Source organism: Macaca nemestrina, chromosome X (assembly GCF_043159975.1).
Source record: "Macaca nemestrina isolate mMacNem1 chromosome X, mMacNem.hap1, whole genome shotgun sequence".
NCBI lineage: Eukaryota > Metazoa > Chordata > Mammalia > Primates > Cercopithecidae > Macaca > Macaca nemestrina.
Window position 1 is genome coordinate 2,392,403 of NC_092145.1, and position 22,014 is coordinate 2,414,416.

The 22,014-nt window shown below is 56.4% G+C and overlaps 1 protein-coding gene across 9 annotated transcripts in view; it reads right to left on the reverse strand.

Moving 5' to 3' along the window:
• Positions 1 to 22,014, reverse strand: part of LOC105467336 (ATPase plasma membrane Ca2+ transporting 3) — a 66,390-nt gene that overhangs the window by 4,889 nt on the left and 39,487 nt on the right. For 3 of the 9 annotated variants that reach the window (XM_071088854.1, XM_071088852.1, XM_071088853.1), the window contains 8 exons: positions 21,909 to 21,996; positions 21,315 to 21,421; positions 20,076 to 20,267; positions 18,383 to 18,596; positions 17,461 to 17,672; positions 16,110 to 16,217; positions 13,447 to 13,629; positions 10,386 to 12,732 (listed from right to left, as the gene is read on the reverse strand). In XM_071088854.1, coding sequence (XP_070944955.1) covers positions 12,286 to 12,732; positions 13,447 to 13,629; positions 16,110 to 16,217; positions 17,461 to 17,672; positions 18,383 to 18,596; positions 20,076 to 20,267; positions 21,315 to 21,421; positions 21,909 to 21,996 — 1,551 coding nt within the window. In that variant the 3' untranslated portion in view covers positions 10,386 to 12,285. Of the gene's footprint in view, positions 1 to 8,622; positions 8,987 to 10,385; positions 12,733 to 13,446; positions 13,630 to 16,109; positions 16,218 to 17,460; positions 17,673 to 18,382; positions 18,597 to 20,075; positions 20,268 to 21,314; positions 21,422 to 21,908; positions 21,997 to 22,014 lie in introns of those variants that run through there. The other 6 variants (XM_011716856.3, XM_024788349.2, XM_011716852.3 and 3 more) reach the window with 4 other exon arrangements.

Here is a 22,014-nt window from a genome sequence, read left to right on the forward strand (position 1 = left end):
GCTCTGTATAGGAAAAGTTAGCCGCCCCCTAGTTTAGACAATGAATCACCTTTTTTCAGTGACTTTCTTTCAGCCCTGCAGGGGCTCAGCTAGGCAAAGCACAGTGCTCCTGAACAGTTGAAATGATGCCAACCTCATCACCTCTCCAGTGCAAAAAGTGAGCCAGGGCCAGGTTTGGTGGTCCACGGCTGTAATTCCAGCACTTTGGGAGGCTGAGGTGGGCTGATCGCTTGAGACCAGGTGTTCGAGACCAACCTGGGGAACAGAGTGATACTCCCTGTTCCTATTTAAAATAATAATAATAATAAAAGTGAGCCAAAAAGCTCCACATTGGAATTTTCTAGCACCCTATCTGAAATCTGGTTAGGATTTTCTCTGGATTCGGGAAAGTCACATCTGCCAGACGGCAGATGGTCAGCTATTCTCACTCAGGCCTTTATCTCCAGACTGGTTTCTGAATTAGGGGTAACACAGAAATTGAGAATAATTTGACATTTTTTTTTTTTTTTTTGAGACAGAGTCTGGCTCTGCCGCCCAGGCTGGAGTGCAGTGGCCGGATCTCAGCTCACTGCAAGCTCCGCCTCCCGGGTTCACGCCATTCTCCTGCCTCAGCCTCCCGAGTAGTTGGGACTACAGGCGCCCGCCACCGCGCCCGGCTAGTTTTTTGTATTTTTTTTTAGCGGATACGGGGTTTCACCGTGTTAGCCAGGATGGTCTCGATCTCCTGACCTCGTGATCCGCCCGTCTCGGCCTCCCAAAGTGCTGGGATTACAGGCTTGAGCCACCGCGCCCGGCCTAATTTGACATTTTTAATGAAAAGAAACAGAATTCACCTTTTGTAGCCAATGCAGATGTTGCCTCATTATTTAGGCCTTTTCTGGTACAGGATTGTGGTATGGAAGCTGCCTGGGACATCGCCTACTCCAGCTGTTGCCCATGCCCGTCAAGTCACAAAAAGGACACAATGCTGCAGGCCTTGACCCCAGGGCTGTGTGGGGTGAGATTGCTGGCAGTACACCAGGTGACCTTGGCCACACCCTTCTCCTCACTGAGCTGGTGGCCTCATTCAGACCTGGGGTGTGTGATCAGGCCAGGCCCCTGCTCAAACCTATGCACAGGTCTCACAGCACCTGGCTCAACTCCAAAGACCTCCACAAAGGGCAGCCAGGCCATGGAACCAGTCCTTCCTTCCAGGCTGGGCTTCTGCTGCTACTGCTACTCCAGTCCCACCAGCTGCTCCAGCGTGCCCCTCCCGGATGGCATCTGCCTTGTCTGTGGCTTAACACCAGAGCCTGGCCCAGAGCAGCTGCTCAGCAGACACTTGGGGAATGCACAAGTGACTGAGTGAACCACTGCAGGATGGAAGGGCTGCCCCTCAACATTCTGCTGTTCGGGGGTGCTAAGCTTGGCTGGAGTCCTGGTGAGTCTGTTACAGCTGACAGTGAGTCAGCTTTCTCCAGGCTCTATTTTCCCTGCATTCTAATCCTGGGCCATTAAACAATGTTTTGGTGTTGGTCTTAGGGTAGGGTGTTTTCAGCCCACCCAACACTGAAGGATGCAGTCAATTCCCGGGAGATTGATTCAATGGAAAGCAGCAAACATTTCTAAGAGAGGCCCATCCCAGAAGGCTGCACTCCTACCTGGGTGCTCGAGGATGCCCTCCTTCCACCAGCCTGGGTTCACTCTGTCCTCATTTCAGGCTCCTGCACCACCTCCTGCTCTACTCCCAACCCAGGACGTGCCCCCCTCTACTACTCCCAAAGGAATCTCATGGCCCCCAAGGCTGTCAATGCTGTTTATAGACCATCAGGTCACTGTAAATACTGCAGATGCCAGCTGCACCACGTCCACCTTTTCCTGGACTGCCAGACTTCTGCCCTGGCTGCCTCCCAGGTGTCCCCCCTTCGACGCCTAAGGGACCTCTCAAATTGCAGGAGGCCCAGGGAGGACTCTTATCAGCGCTCCAGCTGAACTCTGCCCACCAGCAGCCTTCCCAGTGCAGGGCTCTGGCCAAACCTCAGAGGCGCTTTGACGCCCTGACCCTATGCACCAGACATCCGCATGTCCTGTGGGCCCTACCCTAACTCAAAAGCATCTTCCACATCTGAGCCTCTCCCCACCTCCATTGCTGCTGCTATGTCCTGCCTGGGGTCCTGGGGTCCCCTTGGGACCGCAACCCCCACCAGCAAAGCCCTCTATCCTTCCTGTCCCTTCTCCAGGTGGAGTTTCTGAGCTCTCTCTGGCTGCCGAGTCAGACTCTTGGTCCCCCATCTGGCTCCAAACCTTCCAGTAGGCAATGGAACTGGCCCGCGTCCTGACTGTGTGGAAATTCATTGAACTGTACCCCAAAAAGCCCGTTTCACTGTAGGACAATTTAAAAAGAAAGGAAAAGAAAGCATTCTTCAGGGAGAGATGCCCCTAGGAGGGTCAGGTTGGGCTGGGGGTTCCCCATCTCATCCGGGGGAAGCGAGGTGGCTCCCCACTATGTGTGCCCACCTCCTTGTGTCCTCCTGCTGTCTCCCTCTGCCACACTTCTCTGTTCCCCATCGTGGCTGATGACCCTGAGAGGCCACAGTCCTTTACTCCTCATAGTCCCCCAGCGCTGTCCGACACTGCTCCAGCCCCTCCTCCTCTTCCATCCCTGACACCCGAGGGCCTTTCCTCTGGGTCTAGGTACTCTCTTCTGGTCCTCGGCCTTCCATTCCATCTGCCGGCTAACAGCCTCTCGGCTCCGGCTCCGGCTCCAGACTTAAGCGTCTAAGCTGGGTCTCAAACTTAGCAGGCCCAACCCCCTGGCCCCAGCCCCGTGGCTCCCTTCAAACGCCATCCAGAACCTGCCCTTTGTCCCCACCCCTCCATGCCCTTAGCATGGCAGCCCAAAAACCAGAGCGTGTCTTGGTCTCCCCGGCTACAAGCCCTCCACTGGCTGTGGCCCTCAGAGCCTGCCCCGGTCTCTCTCACTCTGCCCTCTTTTACCCCTCAGCCTCCAGCACATCCCACCTGGGGGCCTTTGGTCCGGCCACACCCCACACCGGGAAGGCTCCCCTCACTCTTGTCTCCCCCAGCAGCACGGTGCCCACTTCTGCTCCTTCCTTCAAGTGCCCCCTCCATCCGCCTTTCACTGGAAGGTGTCTCCCTGGGGCAGGGGTCTGTCTGTCTGGCTCACTGCACCCAGCAGGGGCTCAGTGGACGAGGCTGAATGTCTGGGGCCCACACGGCCTGGCATCAGTCTCCTGTGCTGGCTTCGGCCATCACCATGGCTCTTTGCCCACTTTGCGATGCCCAGCTGGCTGGAGCTGTTTCTGAACGCCCCACGCAGGGGCTCCCCGGAGCCATGACCCCTGCCCTTTCTGCTGCCTGGCTGGCCTTTCTCTTTCCTCTGAACTTAGCTCAAGTACGCATCCTTAGAGAGGCTGTCCCTGGCAGTTTGTTACCAGCTGCCCAGAGGAGACACGCTGGGTGCTGTGGGCTTGGCCTGGGCTCCTGACCTGCGTGGATGAGCAGTTCTGAGCCTTACACAGGGCCGGTGACTCTGCAGACTGACAAGGCCCATCCCTGGCCACACTGAGCCAAAGCAGAAGGGGTGCAGGTATGGAGTGCCATTTGCGATGCCACTGCCAGCCAGCTGGAGTGGAGGTGCCCGCCATGTGCATGGGGACATGGGGAGACATGCCCCTGCTTAGCCTTCAAGTGCTGGAGTTTGCAGTGCAGGGCTGGGGAGGAGGATGAGGGTGGAGAAGGGCCGCAGAAGCAGGGAGACAAGCGAAGGACCAAGAAGAGTAGAAAAAGGAAAGGAAAAGAGAACAATCAAAGCAAAGGCTCCTGACCCGCAGTGACAACGGAAATGACAGAAGCTGTGCCTGATACCTTCTCACTCTTCCTTCTAATTCCTCAAGCAGAAACAAGCCCTATCCTGCTGCCTCTGAGCTGGGCATCAGCTGGCCCGGGGGGCTCCGTGCTCTCTGCTCAGTCTCAGTCACTACGGTTCACAGAGCTCCGATGCTTCTGGTCGATTTCCTCCCTGCCTATCCACTGCTCAGCACCAACCACCGGTCCAGAACCTTCCATTGGAGGCAGGAACCTGTCAGCTCCCCAGGCATCTGAGCTTTGAATTTAGAGCAGATTCTGAACACAGCAGCCAGGGAGACCCATGGGGAACTTCTCGCCAAGAACTTTAGGGTTTCCAGGCCCAAAACAACCCTGCTTTCAAAGCGACAAAGGTGTCCTCAAGAGCCTGTGGCAATACGAACCATCAGTCAACTCAGGCAATGAGAAGCCAAGCTCAGATAGCCTGAACACTGAGGAGAAGATGACTTCGGTCTCACTTCCCTGTGTGGGGGAAGGGCAAGGGGAAGGCCCCTTTCTCCCCCATGGGGATGTGACATGCTTGAATTAGGAAAAATGAAAATGCAAACTCCACAGCTGGCTCTTTCCCCAAGGAATCGAACCAAAGAATGGAAATGACAGACATGGTTCTGTGTGTGTTGGCAAGCCAGAACTGCTTTCAGCTGGCAAGTTTCATGAAAATTGCCTCCCACCTTGTGTACACACTCATGCCCAGGACCGTGTGAGCCGAGGCCTGTGCTCCTGACATCAGCACTGAGCTGCTCAACTGACCTGGGCGCGGCGAGTCCCAGGCCTGTTGGGTGCTCAGACTAAAGAGGACCCAGGAGGAGGGCCCAGCTGAGCCCTTGCCTCCGTACTGGCTGAATCCAGGTGCGGGACCTCCAATTAGACTTGGGAGGTCTCTGGCCCTGGCTCCCAGATTAGGAGTCCACACTCGGAGTGCCTGATGGGGAGGGCCTTGGACCAGGGGTTCTGGGCTGCCCTAGGCTGCGTTCTGGTGTCTACTTTAGGAATTGCCTGGAAGGGCATTCCCCTGTGGTAGGGCCCAGGGTTCCAGGAAAGCCTAGGGCAGGGCAGGGCTCTTGGGGGAGGGCTGCTACTGCTTCCAGCATGGAGGCAGGGTGCAGACTGTCAAAGATCTGAGAAAAAAATGCCAATACACCGTTCCCAGAAACCAGGTAGGGAGGCTTGGCTCAAAGCACATGACCTTTCTGAAAATGCAAACTCCAGAAAACAAGACTCCTTCCGCCATGGGGCTGTGAGTGTGGTGAGCATGTCGCCCTGGGCCCTGGAAAGGAGCGTCCAGGGAAAGCCTGGGACTCATGTGGCCCGGTTCGGCCCCTTTGGCCAAACGGTTTTCATGTTGCCAAAGCCAATAAAACCAAGCAACTGCTGTGATCTGTTTCCAGCTAATGATTAACCAGAACTAAATGGCCCTGAGGGACCCCCGGTGGCCACAGGGGACCAGACTCATGGCCTGCTGCCCAACCCCTGCCCTTTGCTGGGCCAGGTCAGGTGGCATCTCAGGAACGACTCCAATAGTAAACATCTCACACAGGCCTGGTGTTGGCGCTGCCGGAAGGATAGACTTTGGATGCGTGGCTGGGGTGTGTCTGTGTGTCCCAGTGGAAAACAGACATAAAAGTCCTCTCGAGTGGCTTCGGGGGGACTTTCCAAATGATCGTGCACCCTCCTGTCCCTCCTAGGGGCAGACACGTAGCCCCCTGGGCCTGCTACCCTTGGTAGACCTGAGTAACTGAACCAGCTATCCCTGGCCAGCTCTCCAGAATATGGATACCCAATAGAGATAGTGATACTGTGGCCTCGGTGTGTGGGTGTGTAGTTGAGGCATGGTGTGGGGTAGTCACCAGACTGGGCAGGGGAGGGGCAGTGGAGGCTGCCTGGAGCTGGGGATCAGAAGTTGTGGCTGGTACAGTCTGACAATGCATGCAGAGGAGGGACGGGGCCTGTGTTGGGACTCCTGAGTCCAGAAGCAGCAAAGGCATGGGAGGTTAGACAGGGTGGGGAGGGCTCAAGTGTGTGAGCACTGAGCCCCAGCGATCCCGAATCTCTAGACCCCTCCTAGTCACCCCCTTGCTACTTCCTGCATTGGCCCCAGGGGCACAGGGTGAGGGGATGTCATGGTACCAACCCCTGGCCCTTCTCCCTGGAGGGCCTGAGGTCCTCATTGGTAAAGGCTTGGGACGAAGGCAGCTCCAGTGCCCAGGAAAGCCCCAGACTCCTGGTGGGCTGAAAGGCAGCCTGGCTTGGAGCAGGCAAAGAGGATGGGAAACTGTGGGTTTGCCTTAGGAAACCATGTGACTTGACGCCCCTGCAGGCCTAGTTGGGGCAGCCCTCTTGTCTAGGGGAGCTCCGTCGCAGCTTTCGGAGCATCTCTCATCCACCAGAAAGTTCCAAGTAGAGGGTGGGCACTGGTGCTAGTCCCCGCTCTGCCAGGCCTGGCTGCTTATGGGACCCAGGGCAGGTCCTGGCCCTTGGGGACAACCTCCTTGCCCTGATCTCTAGGATGAGGGTGCTGGGCTTGGTGATTGCTTGGGGTCCTTGAAGCGTGGAGTGGGGGTTGGGTTCTGAGTTCTAAACCAATCTGCTGCACTGTGATGATGGCAGGAGGTGGCTCTGGCGGGTGGCTTCCAGAAGTGGGCACGTCCTTGGTGTTGCCAGGTCCCCAGCCAGCATCTTCCTCCACGGCAGAGTCCTTTCTGGGATGCTGATGTTCAGCTGGGATGGGCCTCTTCAGAGGGCCCTGCCACCCACCTTCTGTTGGAGCACATAGTGTGCAAGGGACAGCTGCTCTCCTTCTGGCTATCCGCCACTTAGGGCCCCCATGGAATAGCTCGTGAACAGCAGGAGGGGTGGCGTCTCTCCCACTCTACTTACCCGGCACTGCCAGGCTCCGGAGGTGGGGAGGAGGGGGACAGATGGCCACGGAATGAAGGCAGGAAAGAAGTGCTAGGAGCCAAGGAAGAGAGGAGCAAGAGGCCGCCCCAGGGAGGCAGTAGGAGGAATCCAGAGGGAGAAGAGACAGCAGGCCCCACTGAGGCTGGGCTGGACCTGGAGAGGGACAAGGAGCTGGTCCTGGGGTGGGATGAGGCCAGAGCTGTGGAGAAGGCTTGAGGAACGCATGGAGCGGGGCCGTGGTGGCTGCCTTCCCCTTAACTCAACAAATGGGCAGATGGACAGACAGACAGGAAGCACAGAGAGAGATGGCAAAGAGACATACGGAGGAAGTCAAGGGGGAGGGAGGCTGAGGCACAGCCATGCCCCTTGTTGCCCCTCAGCTCCCAGGAAGGAAGGTGCTGGGAGGCCACGAACCATTTTTGGCCTTAACTGACTTGGCAGAGCCTCCTGTCGGCCTCTCTGGGTGGAGTGACGGCGAGGCCCCTCTGGGCCCACGTCTAGGGCACTGGAGGCGCCGGCTGCTTTTCAGCCCAACCGCCACAGTGTTGGCCAATATTTGTGACCAGGGTAGGTGGCACCATGATGAGTGTGGAGCAAGCTGGAGGTGTGCGTGGCCTGTGGTTTGGAGAAGAAGTGTGTGAGAGTGTGTGTGTGTGTGTGTGTGTGTGTGTGCACGCGCACGCGTGTGTGTGTGAGCACACGTGCTCTGTTCCCAAGGGGGACAGGATGGCCCTCCTCCCTTCCTTAAAGGACAGAGTGGCCCAAAACGACAGCTTATTCAAGAGGAGGGGTGACCCCCACCAGGGACCTCTCACCAGTTCCTAAAAAAAAAAAAAAAGACAGGAAAAGAAAAGAAATCAAGCTGGAAGAGTCTGTGATGGAAAAAGGCATGGTTAAGGACTCCCATCTGCAGGGGAGTGGCGTGTTCATGTTGGCAGAGGGGAGCGCTTCGGGGGCTTGCTAGAAGGAAAGGAAAGAGGTAGCACAGAACCATCCTGACAAGGGCTCTGGGCCCACGCGTGAAGGTTTACTATTTGGTGTATAAACTCTCTTGAGTTTGTTGGAGAAAGCAGGCTGCCTGGCTGGAGCCACTGGGTTCCCTGCATTCTCTCCCATCGGGGTGGTGGGGTCAGCAATAGAGTGGCTTTCCCTTTGTCTTTGTAAAAAGATGTGAGCAATTATGGAAGTTTCTACCTCCTTAGGATAGCCCCTGAGTTCTCTTTAAACTGTGACCAACATGATAGGAACTTTTTGTGGCAACATCTTGAAGAAAAGTGGTTTCTCTCAGCTTCTCAGAGGAAGGAGGGGAGAGAGTGTGGGTTAAGGATCAGGTTAAGGCCTGATCCTGAGGCTCGTTTGGAAAGAGTGAAGGCGCTTCAGGAACACCTGGCCACATACCCGGCCTCTGAGCGCCAGTTCTGGGGACACCTCTAACACCCAGTGGCTTGGGGCAAGGCCTACAGGGCAGGCGCCACCTGTGCAGTAGTGACTGGCCAGCACTGAGCCCACCTGGGGACAGGCGACAGCAGCATCCTTAGGAAACCACTTTAAGGAGGATGTTGGAAGCGCCGCTCCAGTTCCTGGGTACGCTGGCTGGATTCTTCTGCGGCAAACAGTGTGGGAAAGGCACCCACCACTCCTCCAGCCCCGGAAAGGCGGCGCTGAGCCCGCGCGCTGCCCTGACGTTGCACCACTATACACTGAGCAAGGCCCCAGCCTGACACCAGACACCCCCAGAAGTGGCCCAAGTTCATGAAGAACCATCGGCAAAGGCAGACAAGTTCAAGAAAAGAGAACCAATGGCACAAGGAGCACTAAACATAAACCCAAAAACCAAACAAAGCAAAGAACGGGAGGTCCGGAAGTGCCATGGGTTGAATACGTTTCATAAAAGAATATGGCTTTCGAGAGACACCGTCTGGGCGGGAAGGACTGGACAGGGCAGTAAAGAACAGAAAAGCCACGGTGAACGGAATGCAAGACTGGAAAAGAGAGAAGGCCGAGCTGGGGAGGCTTATTCTTCCCCAGAGATGCCATTTATGAGAGAAAAGGGAAGTCAAGACTCACTCCCAGCAGCACTGGTGGGATTGGCAGCAGAGAGAATTGCGTGAGTAGGGGTAGAAAGATTGGTTACGTCATGAAGCTGGCTGAGGACCGAAGACCGCCGGCGCACAGCACCCTGAACTGAACCGCTTCTCTTGAAGGTACTCACTACCTCCATCTGTGGGAGAGAAAATGAGATAAAGTTTGGCTTGCACTGTTGTCCAGGCTATCGCGGAGGGGAGGGCTGGGCAAGGATAGGGGCCACCACTGGGCACATAGGGTGACAGCAAAGCCTCACCAGGTCACCCTGCTCACTGGGAGCTGGCAATGTTTGGACAGGGCCCTGACTGATGCCAGCCTCTGTGCCACCCACCAAGAGAGGGTTTGCTGAGCAGATGGTTAGTGGTCATGAGATTGGGAAGGGAAGGGGGTCACAAGTCAGGGCACACTGCAAACATGTCAGAAATGCCCCTTGCAAGCCACTTGTCAGGAAGTACTTCATAGTTCTCAACCTTTTTTTTCCCTCCCCAACACACCTGAGGGATATGACAGGCTCCTATTAGAATCCGCCCTGCTTCCTCTAAACCCGGAGGACTTGTGCCCCATGCTGTGTCTGCCTGCCCATCTCCGCCAGCTTCTGTGGCTCATCCGAGTGACTGGGCGGGTGGCGCCCCCTCGAAACCTCAGCAGAAGAATAGACCTAGCGGAGGAGGGGATTCTCCCACCGACTGGCAGCCATGGCTTCGCTTTGTCCCCACTCTTACAGCTTCCTACAAGTTGAAGGGGAAACGAGGCTGGGGAAACTGAGGCCTGCAGGAGGGCCTTGACCCAGTGTCTTTGGATTTCCTGACCTGCCGTTGGCTGGCATGGGGACTCATGTCCATCTTGCTGGAGATGATGTGAAGAGCAAAGCCAGTGTGCGTATCTGGAGCCCAAAGCTACCTGCTCCAGCCCGAGCCCTGCAGTGCTATGTGGTGGCCACCAGGTTCACCTGGGTGTCTTGACACGGGCCAGGGCTTCATGGAAGAAGGCAGCTTGAGTGTTCAGACTCCCCCTGCACCAGCCAAAATGAGGATGTACGCCAGTTCAACCCTTGACACGCTGTGGAAAGGACTCCTCCTTCTCAGCCTGCCTAGTCCCCTTCTGCCCAGCACATCCCACTCACTCGCTTGTCACAAGGGGTACCTCGTGGCACTGGCTGCGACCGTGAGGAACGCATATTGAGTATATCAGCGCACGGAAGGAGGATGGTTGATGTGATGGCGTCGTGGTGGCTTGCAGGGGGATCTCCTGTCTAGATTCAGGAGAGGACTCTTGCTGCGGCAAAAGTGATGAGGGGTAGGAAAGACGCCTTTCCTGCCTCGGATTTGCATTGGTCTGGCCTGGCTACAGACGGTGTCCCAGTGGGAGAGCCCCATCAGTGACAATACCACAGTCGCCACCACCCCATACCTGGAAGCCCAAGAGCTGAGCCAGGAGCAAGGCCCAGTCGCTAATGAAGCTTCTTTTTGGGTTATTATGGGATGCAAAAAAGACAGACCGAGTCATGAGCGCTTCAAAAAGCTACATGCTCTGGGTTTGAAGGACTCTTTTATTCTGGAATGACACCCTGTCCATCCGGTGCGTTGATATGTTAGTATGGAACCATGGTGCGAGCAGGTTACAAAATCCCTTCACTTAGCAACAGAAAAGCATGTGCCGGCCTCCAAAATCTGGGGAGCGATTTTTGTGGTTCCCAAAACACAGAAACCTGGGGCCAGCTGCCTAGGAAATGTTTTTCTTGGCTTGGGGCATACGCACAACCTGACGGGCTTCTCCCAAGCTTTACCTCCATTTTTCAAGCAGGTATTTCGAATCAAAGAGAGCAGATGCTCTTACATAGCTGGCTAAAAGAACCGACTGGTTCAGCATTCCTGAGAAACATGGTGAGTTGGATGTGACAAAGTCAAAGCGAAAAACCATGGGGGTCAGGAACCCATGAAAGAGTCAGATCGAGGGGAAGGAGTGCACCCTGTTTCCTCATAGGTAAAGCAGGGGACTCACCAGCCCGTGTCTCCGTGAGCACTGACAATTGAAACAGCCTGGAACTCTAAGACTCTAACCGATGGGACCCGCTTCTACTAGCCAGGCTGCAGTGGCCCCCACATACAGAGGACGGGAGACACACAGGTGGTCAGTGTACCACTGACACCACTGATGCTTCAGGTCAGGGCAGGGCTGTTGTCTCAGCTGCTCGAAAAGCTAACGTTGCCTTTGGCTGCAGCGGCAGGAGTGAAGTGGGCCGCCGAAGGGCAAGGTCCTGCTGTCCTCACCCCCAACCCCAGGCTTGGGCAGCTCTGGGCTCTGGGCTCTGTAGCACAACAGCCCATCTGGGGGCAGCTGGGGGGCTCATAGGCATGGTCTCGTAGAAGGCACAGTTGGGCCTCTAGCAGGGCACTGGGGCAGATGTGAGTGCTGCTTCTAACATTTGATGTGTTTAAGATTTAGCACAGAAATATATTGCAGGGATTGAGAAGAGACTATCTGTGCTGCACCCCTGGCCTGTCCAGGCATTGTGCTTGAGGCATTAGCCCCTGCACACGGGAGGGGAGACACAGGCCATCTGGCGACAAAGCCTGCTCCCCTTCCTCACCGGGGCTCTCTGTGTTCTGACCAGGCCAGGCCATAGGTAACAGTGTTCGGAGTCCAGACCTAAGACACCCTTCCCAGGCTACGCTGTGTTGGGTGCCTAGGATGCCAGCCTCATCTCCCAGTTCTCAGTTGGAGAGGCCCCTTGGACTCCTTGGGGGCTCTTTAAATGTGGAGTTCTTTGGTGCCCCTTGACCTAACCTTGCATGATCGTGGTCTCTGGGGACTCTGTAGCTCTGGAAACTTTTGCAAGGAGCCCGTGTGAGTGAGAGGAGTCGGAGAGGGCTTCGTAAGCATGAGGGCCTCAGGGGATGCAGCGGGAGTTGGGGAGGTGCAGTGGCACAGGCGGGCAGAGGGCATGATTGGAAAGGCAGCCGGGGGTGCAAGGGTGCAGGAAGGTTGGGGTGACACCAAGAGGCAGAGGCTTGAAGGTCATGGTCAGGAGCGTGGACTTCATCCTTAGGACAATGGAGAGAGGCTCCACCAGTCCCACTGCAGAGGGCGGCGTTGGAGGGGCTGAACTGAGCCAAGGCAAGCAAAGGAGGCTGAGGCCCGGGGAGTGGGGCTGCCCTGAGGCTGGGTCCCTTGAGACTAGGCCCTTGAGATCACTGGGAGGGAATACAGGACCCAGGGCACCGAGAACAGCTTTGTGCAAATTGCATGGATGATTCCTTGGGACAAGCCCTTGGTGATGTGTGACAGACCCTGGGAAGGGGTGTGGCCTCAGTCCCCGCCTATTTCAGCTTGAGCTGGGGCTGGTGGCTTAGGCGGGCCCTGGCTCCGCAGCCAAGTGTGCAGTGGTGTCCTTACTCTGGCAGGACCTCAGGGAGGAGAATCAGTCGCTCCATGTCAGGGGCATTGCAACTGGGGATCCTGGACAGGGCCTGGAGGGGCAGGGAGTGATGGCTGTGACCTGAGAGACGGTGGCCCAGGCCTTGCAGAAGGAGGTGGAGTGTGAAGCATGCTGGGTGGCCCTCTGGAGGCTGCTGGGGGAGGGGCAGGCCATGAAGGAGAGGCTGCAGGGGCTGCAGTGGGAGAGGGGCCAGGAAGCAGGTGGGGTCCCCATGGGCTCTTTCTTCCTCCCGGGCCAGGATTTTCAGCACTCAAGGGCCACAGCAGGGTGGGGCGAGGGCTGAGCAGGAGGTGGGGGTGCCAGGCGGGTGAGGACAGCAAGTCTCCAGGCAGTGCCCACAGCAGGCAGGAACGATGCAGGGATAGCCCGACCCCAGGAGCCGGAAGGGAGCCTTGTAGACCTAGGCGAGCGCCGTTTCTGGGGAGTGATGGGCAGAGGCCAGGCTGTAGTGGGATCACAAGAGAGTTCCAGGGAGGGGTGTGGAGACACAGCGAGTCTGGAGCATTCTGGCAAAAATGTTGGCCGGGAGGAGATGGGAACAAGGGAGCAGGGTAGCTCTGGCAAGCGCCTGATACTGGTGGCAGTGGTGGCTATCTGACTTCAGAGAGGAACACAGCTGACGCCCTTGGTCTTGGCCAGCCCTAACCCTTGGTGATTTGGATGAGCAGAAAGGACCAATTCAGTGGCCAGAGTCCACTTCCCAAATGAAGTCTCCCCATCGCATTTACAGTGTCATCCAGTGAACCTTGAGCTCACTGGTGGCTGTTTGAAATGGGCCTGTCTTCCCGAGAATGTCACTTGCCTATGACCTGGGGCCGTTCCCGCCAAGTAAAGGGAGCCCCAGCAGTGATGAAGACAGTGCTGGCCTGTGCCTCTGAGAGAGCCATTAGTCACCCACACACACCTTTAGCTATGGGGGATGCCTGGGCTCTGAAGGAGGTGTCAGGGAGAGGCAACCTCAGTGCCACAGCCATCAGCGGACACACCCCAGAATGGCAAAGGGGACACTGGCAGCTATTTTTGTGACCTTGGCAGCAAGACCAGAGGGTTTCCCTGTGGGTGTTGGGTGCAGACGGCCAGCTCTTGGCTGCTGATGGCCAGCTTGCCTCTACCCTCTTGGGGTGGAAGTGCCAGGGCGACAGCGAGGCGGGGCTTACCTGCGTCTGAATCCGGTTCAGGCCCCGGAACCAGAGGATCTGGCCCCTGCGGAGCTCCCGCTCGGCGTGGTCGATCTCTTCCTCGCCTTCGGCCAGCTCCTCGTCGGTCATCTCGTCCTTCCCGGGCCCATGGCCAGCTTCCTTCAGGCACTTGAGCTGACTGGTGGGGATGGTGGCAATGACCTGGGAGAGCCACACGGAAGTGGCCGTGAGAGCCGGGCTGAGCAACATCTGCCTGGCATAAAGTCCCCCTCCAGAGGGAGACGCCGGCCTCCTTCCTCCAAAGGATGTCATTTTTTTGTGTGTGTGACTAAGCAAAGGGAGTAAAGCTAGAGCAGCCCCCCGGGAACTGGCAGCCCCTGGAGAACCGGTGGAGTGTTCCCTCGGGGGGCTGAGATGCATTATCAGGAGTATGTGGAGCTCTGGGCCTGCCCCTCCTCCATGGAGTTCCATATAGCCAAAGGGCCCGGGGAGTGGCCCGAGTGGAGCACTGTGCAGCAAGGGCTCCTGGGAGGGATCGCTAAGCCCCTGGAACATCCTGCCTGACAGCAGCATGGCTCACCGGGGCTGGGGGCTCGGGACCGTGCCCCATAGTCTACACTAACAGCTGGACCTCCAGAGGGCTGGAGACGGAGGTCAGCCATGTGACCACGGCATGGCTCTGCGAACCACCCCAAGAAAAGCTCTGGACACTGGGGCCCGGGTGAGCTGCCCTGGTTGACAATACTCCCTGCATGTCGCTCCACACCGTTGCTGGGAGACACAGGTGCTGTTTGCGCAGCTCCCCTGGGAGGGGACAGCTGGAGCTCTGGCCTAGTCTCTCCTGGAGAGGGCATCTCCTGGGGGAAGACCAGCCTAGAGAAGACCTGTGCATTGGGGGCTAGGGAGGGTGGGACGTGACAAGGAGGGTGACAGCTGGAAAGGGTGACCGGATAAGGAGCCTGGCAGGAGTGAAGAGAGGGCATGGCTTTGCGTATTGCAGGCCACTGGGAAGTTGGGGGAACAGTATAGAAGGACGCAGGGGAAGCCACAGAAAGGGATGATGGGCATCTGGAGTTCTAGAACAAGATGTCTCGTCTGTCTTGTGTGTCTATGCCAGTGTCTTTGTCGAATGTGGCCAGGAGGGCCTTGAGGACTGGTTCACAGAGATTCCCTTCTATTCGTTTTTCACTTGAACATGTTTTATCTTTGTAACTGAACAAGGTTAAAAATGAAAAGGACAGCCCAGTAGCCCTGAGAGGCCAAGCTACAGGCTGGCACCACGTTCCTGGCGGGGGGACCAGAAGACCAGTGGCCTGGGAGCTTGAAGAGCAAGAAGAGGGCCTGGCACCCCTCTGGGCTGTGGTTAGAGTCCAGGTTTTGGGAAGTGAAGGGACTCCATGGAGCAACCAGGTTCAAGCGTGATTGGGAGGTGAGGTGCAGTAGCAGAGGGAAAGGAGAATTCTGAGAATTCTGAACATGAAACAGAGGAACTGGGTGGGCTGTCCCCGAGGACACTAATGCTGGGGCAGATCAGTTGAGGTCAGGAGTTCAAGACCAGCCTGACCAACATGGCAAAACACATCTTTACAAAAAATACAAAAATTAACCTGGTGTGGTGACATGTGCCTGTGGTCCCAGCTGCTTGGGAGGCTGAGGTAGGAGGATCACTTGAGCCTGGGAGTTCAAAGCTACAGTGCGCTGTGATCATACCACTGCACTCCACCCTGGGCAACAGAACAAGACCCTATCTCAAAAAAAAAAAAAAAAAAAAGAAAGAAAAAAAAGAAACAAAGCCAGAATGCTATGGACTGAACTATGCTCTCCAGTTCATGTGTTGAAGTCCTAGTGCCCAGCGTGGCTGGATTTGGAGTAAGGAAGTGATCAAGGTTAAATGAGGTCACCAAGGTGGGGCCCTGATCCTACTGGATTAATGCTCCTAGGAGAGGAGACACTAGAGACCTTGCTCCCTCTGTCTACCATGTGAGCACAGAGTGGGGAGGCGGCTGTCTGCAAGCCAGGAAGGAGCCCTCACCAAGGAACTGGCCCCGCTGGCTCCTTGGCCTCGGATGTCCAGCCTCCGGGACTTTGAGAAAGTAAGTGTCTGTTGTCTAAGCCTCCCAGTCTATGATATTTTGCTATGGCAGTCGGAGTGGATGAAGACAGAGATAAGCGGATCCTGAATACCCAGGCTGTTTCTTCCTGATCTAATTGTGGGGTCCTAGACACTTCCCGGTGTGCAGCTTCAGCTGCAGCCCACAGAACTCGATGTGGGGCTCTCTGTCCTTTCCATCAGGTCAAAATATTTCCTAATTTCTCTGGAGACTTTCCTTTCACCCCATGGATTATTGATCAGGGTGCCGTTTGATTGATTTAAAATATGTGGGGATTTCCCAAACTACCTACCCATTTTGAAGGGGCAATTTTTGGCTCTTATCATAGAAAGGGGAGCTGTGGGCAGTTTTCCTGGGCCCTGTCATATCCCAGCCATGTTCCTTTGCATTATTTTGCTGACACCTTCCCTTGTGGCCTGTCCCTGGGTCCTGATGTGTCACAGGCCTGAGCCCGCAGTGTGCTTCCTGGGGTGTGGACCCCAAGACTCTGAAGCAGGGTTAGGGCAAGTGGGCCCATCACAGAAGCTGTCTGCAGGGCAGTCTGGAATGAGGGGCAGGGCTGTCACTCACCTGTCCCCAGACCAGCTCCCCAACACCAACAAACAGGCACCAGAGCCACTGTTCCGTGGATAGTGGGGAGCAGCTGAAGGGCTTCCCGCCGAACTGGACAATGACAATCTGCAAAGGGCAAGTGGGAGAGAGGCAGGTCCAGCTGCGGCTCCTGAGCCACCCTTGTTCTCCAGCCCCTTGAAGGCCCAGCCACCCTGGTCGGTTCGCCCAGGTGCATAGGCTGCTCCCTGCGAGAGAACCACAAGGCCGGGGGTGCCATGACAGAGCAGCACATGGCCTCCACCGCCCCTGGGTGCCAGGCACCTACTGACTCCAGCCTCGGAATCGGGCCCAGCTCCACTGACCATGCTCCTATTTTCAGCAAGACAGGCTGTGACACCCACACTGTGGGCACACTGGATACGCCTCATTCTGGAGGACCCTAGAACCTGCTGGGGTCACCTTGCCTTGGCCTCCTGCCTCCTCAGGAGGCATTCAATTCCCGGAGGCGAGCTTTCCAAATGTAAACTGACCCTGTCCTCTGTTGGACTGTCACAGTCCGGGCCACTATCCCCTTGTGCTCATTACCCAAGACCAGGTACCAGACAGCCAGGGAGCACCCCTATGCCCTAGAACTGCTTCAATGATGCAACCTAGCCAGTCCTGAGCCTACCAGCCCTGCCTCACCCGCTCCTCCCCGAGGGAACCACAGCAAAGGCTCTTGTCCACAGCTCTCACACCCTGCCTCCTGCTTGGTACTCTCCCATGTGGGCTCCTATGGTGTGGCATGTGCTCTCCTCTTGGGATCTGTGAGTCATAAACCGTCTTTCAATAGCAACTGTCTCCTGACCTGTTGGACTTACTATAGCTCATTTTTTCTACAAATACACTATATTTTAGAACACTTAGCCCCTCCTAGACAGTGGGGCTGACCAGCCTGTCCACAGCACTGTGTTAAGCAGAGGTTAGTGTGTCAACATTGGGCACAGAGGGCATCTCCAAAAGAAACTTCTGGAGCTATGGCAGCCTCATGCCAAGGAATTAAGTGCTAGAAATGGGAACGGCAGACCTAGAGGGAGCCAGGGAGGACTCCTTTCAGCATCTGTGAGAAAACTTAGTTCTGATGAAGGCTCACGAAACCCTTCTGGAAGCCAGCGCGCTAACCCAGGGCAAGGCCAGCAATGTTTGGAAGATGAAGGCCCGCTCCGACATGCAGAGAGGACAGGGGGCTACAAGAAAGCCAGGTGGGGTGGGGCTCCTTCTGGGAGTGGAGGTGGGGAGGCCAGTACTAGGGGTGGACATGAGGCCTTGAAGCCCACCACCTCCACCTTTTGCAAGTGGCAGATGCCAAGAGTAGAGCCGCCCCTCCTACCTGAATCCCGAAAGTGCCCAAAACGATGGTGCAGAAGATGGGGTTGCTGAAGATGCCGTCGAACACGTTCCTCTCGCCATGGATCTTGCGGGCATTGATCTCGTTGAAGAGCTGCATCATGACGAAGGTGTTGAAGATGATGGTGTAGTGCTCTGAGGGTGGCGAGTGCAAGGGCGCGTTCCTCCCGCTGTCGATGTCAAAGAAGAGCTCCCCTGGAAAGCAACATTCCCCACTCAGGCAGTCACCTCAGTGCATGACTCAGGATCGAGACTGCCATGTGTAGCTCCCGAGATGGGTCCCTTGTCTCAGGGGACGGCCACTTCCAGCTCACAGCCAAGGCCCAAGGCAGCCACACCTACCCCAGGCTCAACCAACCAGAGTCCTGAGACCCCACTGGGCCAGGGGCCAGACCCTGAGCCTGAGGGCAGGAAGGAAGAGGTTAAGAAGGGATGTTCTTAATGCTGGCTATCCTCAGATGCCCTCCTTCTCTTCCTCTCGCTTGCAAGCCCCCCTCCCTCACAGCTTCCAGCGCGACACCCCAGTCACTCCGCAGGAGCAATCTTCACAGGGTAAATGTGGGCTGTTCTGTTCCTAGGGTTACCGTGGCCACTCTGAGGCTGGGTAGAGGCTGCCTACTCTACACAGCCGTCGGCAGGATGTTAAGACATGAACTGTTTCTCAGCTGCTCAGGGGCCTGGGAGGAGAGGCTGAGAAAGAGCTATAGGCTACCAGCAGGCCTGGCTGCAGGGTTGCTAGCCTGGCCCATCTGCTCCTTCCCCTGTGTGCCGTCCAGTCAAGAACTGCAGCGTCTCACCCCGTACTGGGCCCGGAGACACAAGTGGAGACACACCAGACAGAATCTGAGCCCGAGGTGGTGGCGACAGTGTCCCGAAGGCCTCCCGTGTGCCCCTGGCCAGCCTACCGACAAACAGTAGGGTGAAGATGATGGCGAGCTGGTACACGGCATGGCCCAGAATGTTCTTCATCATGGTGCGGGAGATGAGGGGCTTGTCACGGCCGTACGGCTTCCGCAGCAGCAGCGACTCCGTGGGTGGCTCCGTCGCCAGGGCCAGAGAGGCAAACGTGTCCATGATCAAGTTCACCCATAACATCTGCACGGCTTTGAGAGGAGAGTCCTACGGAGAGGAGGCAGTCACCTTTCCATGGGCCGCCTGCCCGGGAAGGTTGGGGGTGGAAACGCAGTAGCTCCTGGGGGCTCCTCATGGGGTCCACATCACCAGGATTTCATGCCCATGAAAACAGACATCTCCATCCCTACATTGCCTTTACGATAGCAGGGCGTTTTCTTTGGGCTGTCATGTGCCCGCCTCCCTTCTCTCACCTGGCAGCAGGTGTGCTCCAAATCCCTCGCAGGAGGTGAAAAACCCCAGACCACAAAACAGCCCGACGATGGGGTCTGCCACTGGGGGCAACAGAGTGAGGGCTGCTCTCCTTGTCTCCTGCACCTCAGGGGCAGGAGGAGGCAGAAACTCTGAACTGGACCTTCCTTCTCAGCTCCTCTGAGTTGTTGGTTAAAAATCAGCCTCACAGAAGCCAGACACACAAGGCCACGTACTGTCTGATTCCATTCATAGGAAACTTCCAGAACTGACAAATCCATAGAGAGAGAAAGCAGATGAGTGGGTGCCAGGGGCTGGGGTTCAGGGAGTAGAGAGTGACTGCTCACGGGGTTTGGGTGTCCTTTTGGGGTGGTGATGAGAGTGTTCTGGGAATAGACAGTGGCAATGGTTGCTCGACATTATGGAGGAATATAAACCTCTGAGTTAGGTACTTTCATAAGGTTCAAATGGTTCTGGTGAAGTTTGTTAGGTGATTTTTATCTCAATTAAAAAAATTTTTTTGAAAAGACCAAGTTGATCAGCAGGCAATTTAAATCCCTGTCAGCAACAAATAGGTATTTATTTGCCCCCCTCTTTCTAAGCGGGGGAGCGAAGAAAATCTGGACACTCACCAATGGGGAAAATGGGACTATTGAGAAAGGGTTCCCATGGGATGCACAGCCCATGCAGAAACTCATACACAGATGCTCCTGGCAGCACCATTCACAGGAGCCAAAAACTGGGAACAAGCTATGTGTCCATCAGGACAGACGTACATAATGTGGCAATCTGTGCCATGGAGTGTTATGAAGCCATGAAAAGGCAGAAGGTCCTGCCCTCTGTGTGTGTGAGCCTGAAAACGCGGTGCTAAGCGAGATGCCAGACACAAGAGGCCACATATGATTTGATCCCACAGGAATTAAACGTTCGGAACAGGCAAATCCATAGACCCAGGAAGCCCATGAGTGGTTGCTGGGGGCTGGGATGTTTGGGGGAGAAATGGGGAGATGACTGCTCAAGAGCACAGGGTTTCTTTTTAAGATGATGACAGTCTTCTGGAACTAGATAGAGCCGATGGTTGCACAACATGGTGAATGTTCTCAAAATTTGAGTGCTGAATTGTATACTTGAAAATGGTGAATTTTTGGCATGTGAATTTGATGTCAACTAAAATAATCTGCAGCAAAGAAAACAAAACCCTCACTCTCACAATCTGGCCCTCAGGCCTGAGCCCAGGTGTCCTACAGCGGGGGCGTGGCAGCCCCCAGTACCCACCTGAGTAATGCAGGCGCCTGTGAAGGCCACGATCACGGCCACCACATTGACCGTCAGTTGAAACTGCAGGAACTTGGAGATGCTGTCATAGACGTTACGGCCCCACATGACGGCCTTGACGATGCTGGTGAAGTTGTCATCGGTCAGGATGATGTCGGAGGCCTCCTTGGCCACGTCGGTCCCTGCGATGCCCTGCAGGGTGACACACACTCACACACACAGAGTGTTTGTGGGGGCCCCTTCCCCAGACCCCCGGATCACCTGGCCTACCTGGGCTGACTCCCTGCCCTCCCCTTCTGAATAACATCCCACCCCGCCCCCCAAAGCCAAGAACAGCATTGTTTTTGTTGTTGTTGTTGTTTTTATGCAACACATTCTAGTACTATGAACAGTAAGTTGTCACATGTCACAGTGAGGGGGGCTTTGCTCATAAACACATAAAGCCCAGCTGCCACCACGTGGCCACCAAGCAGTGTGGTCCGTTCTTAGCACTCCAGAGACGCTTGCTGGCTAAGGAGCCATGGGAAGTCCTACATGAGGACACCCTGGGCGGGTGGGTCTTTGCCCATGCAGGCGCAGCTGCAGCTGTGCCAAGCTGCTCAGCCCTCTCCTCTGCCCCAAGCCTGGCCCTGTGACAGCTGCCACCTCTTGAAGCTTGGGCTGGAGCTCCCTTCTGGGCTACAGGCGCTGGGAAGGACTGGGCTGGGTTCCCCGGGTGGCACTCCTTTTCGGTAGGGCAGGGAGAGGCGCTCGCCAGGTTGCTACGTTCAGCGGCTGTTTTCAGTGGCTGTGGGGCCACTGTGGGGCTGCAACCTGCCATGCGGGTGGTGTCTGCAGGGCCACCCTACTCAGTGGGTGAGCAACAGGAAGGAAGTGCAGAGGAAGAGCACATCTGGGGACTCTGCTTACCTCATCTGGGGATGACAGTCCATTTAGAGAGGACTGGGGGTGGGCAATGCCATCAGTGAAGAGCCCCTGCCCCCCATTCCCCTTCTTCTCCACAGTATGTCTGGGGCCCACTGTAACCTTGGGCATCACAGCAGATGCCTTTAACCACATGTCCCCTGACTGGCCAAGCCCACGCCGGCCCAAGTGGCCAGGATGTGAGAGAAAGAACCTTCAGGCACTCTGTAACCTGCCCCAACACTGGCTCCCACTTCCTGGTACAAAGCTAATGTCCATGGGACAGACGCTGGCCCCATCTGCCATGGTGAGTTGGGCTGGCACCAGGTGGCTTACCATGGCGAAGCCTACGTCCGCCTTCTTGAGGGCCGGCCCATCGTTGGTGCCATCCCCTGTCACAGCCACCACCTGCCGCTGCTCGCCAGTGGTGCTGTCGATAATCCCTGCGAGACAAATCAGGGCAGGGCAGGGCTGGGGCCATCTGTCACCACAACCCTGTGTAGCCCAGGGAGTCATGGGGGTAGGTTGGCTGTGAAAACCCTTCAGGATTGCCCCGTCCTGACTGTCCCAGTCATCTGTGCTCCCTGTCACCTGGATCATCTCCTACCCCCAAATAAGTAAGCAAGTCTCACTGAGTGACAGGGTGGGAGGGTAGGGATCTGCTTAGGGCCTGGGGACACGACCCTGGGTCCCTGGCTCTAGACCCACTGCTTCTAGAGACTCGCTGTGTGACCTGGAGTGAGTCACTGGCCCTCCTCGAACCCCAGTTCCCTCATGGGCCCCTGCCCTGCTGCTCTGGGCTAATGGGACAAATGGACCCAGCTTCCTAGGCAGGCCCTGGGGACCTGTTTGGGAACCTGGCTTTTGGTGTCAGGAAGCAGACAACCTCAGGTTGGCCACCCCAGGAAAGGGGTGTGGGACCTCGGCTACCTTTGACCAGCGTGTGCTTGTCGGTGGGAGACGACCGGGCCAGCACCCTCAGCTTGGGCCACACCTTGTCCAGCCGCTCCTGTTCTATCTGGGGAGGGGAAGCACA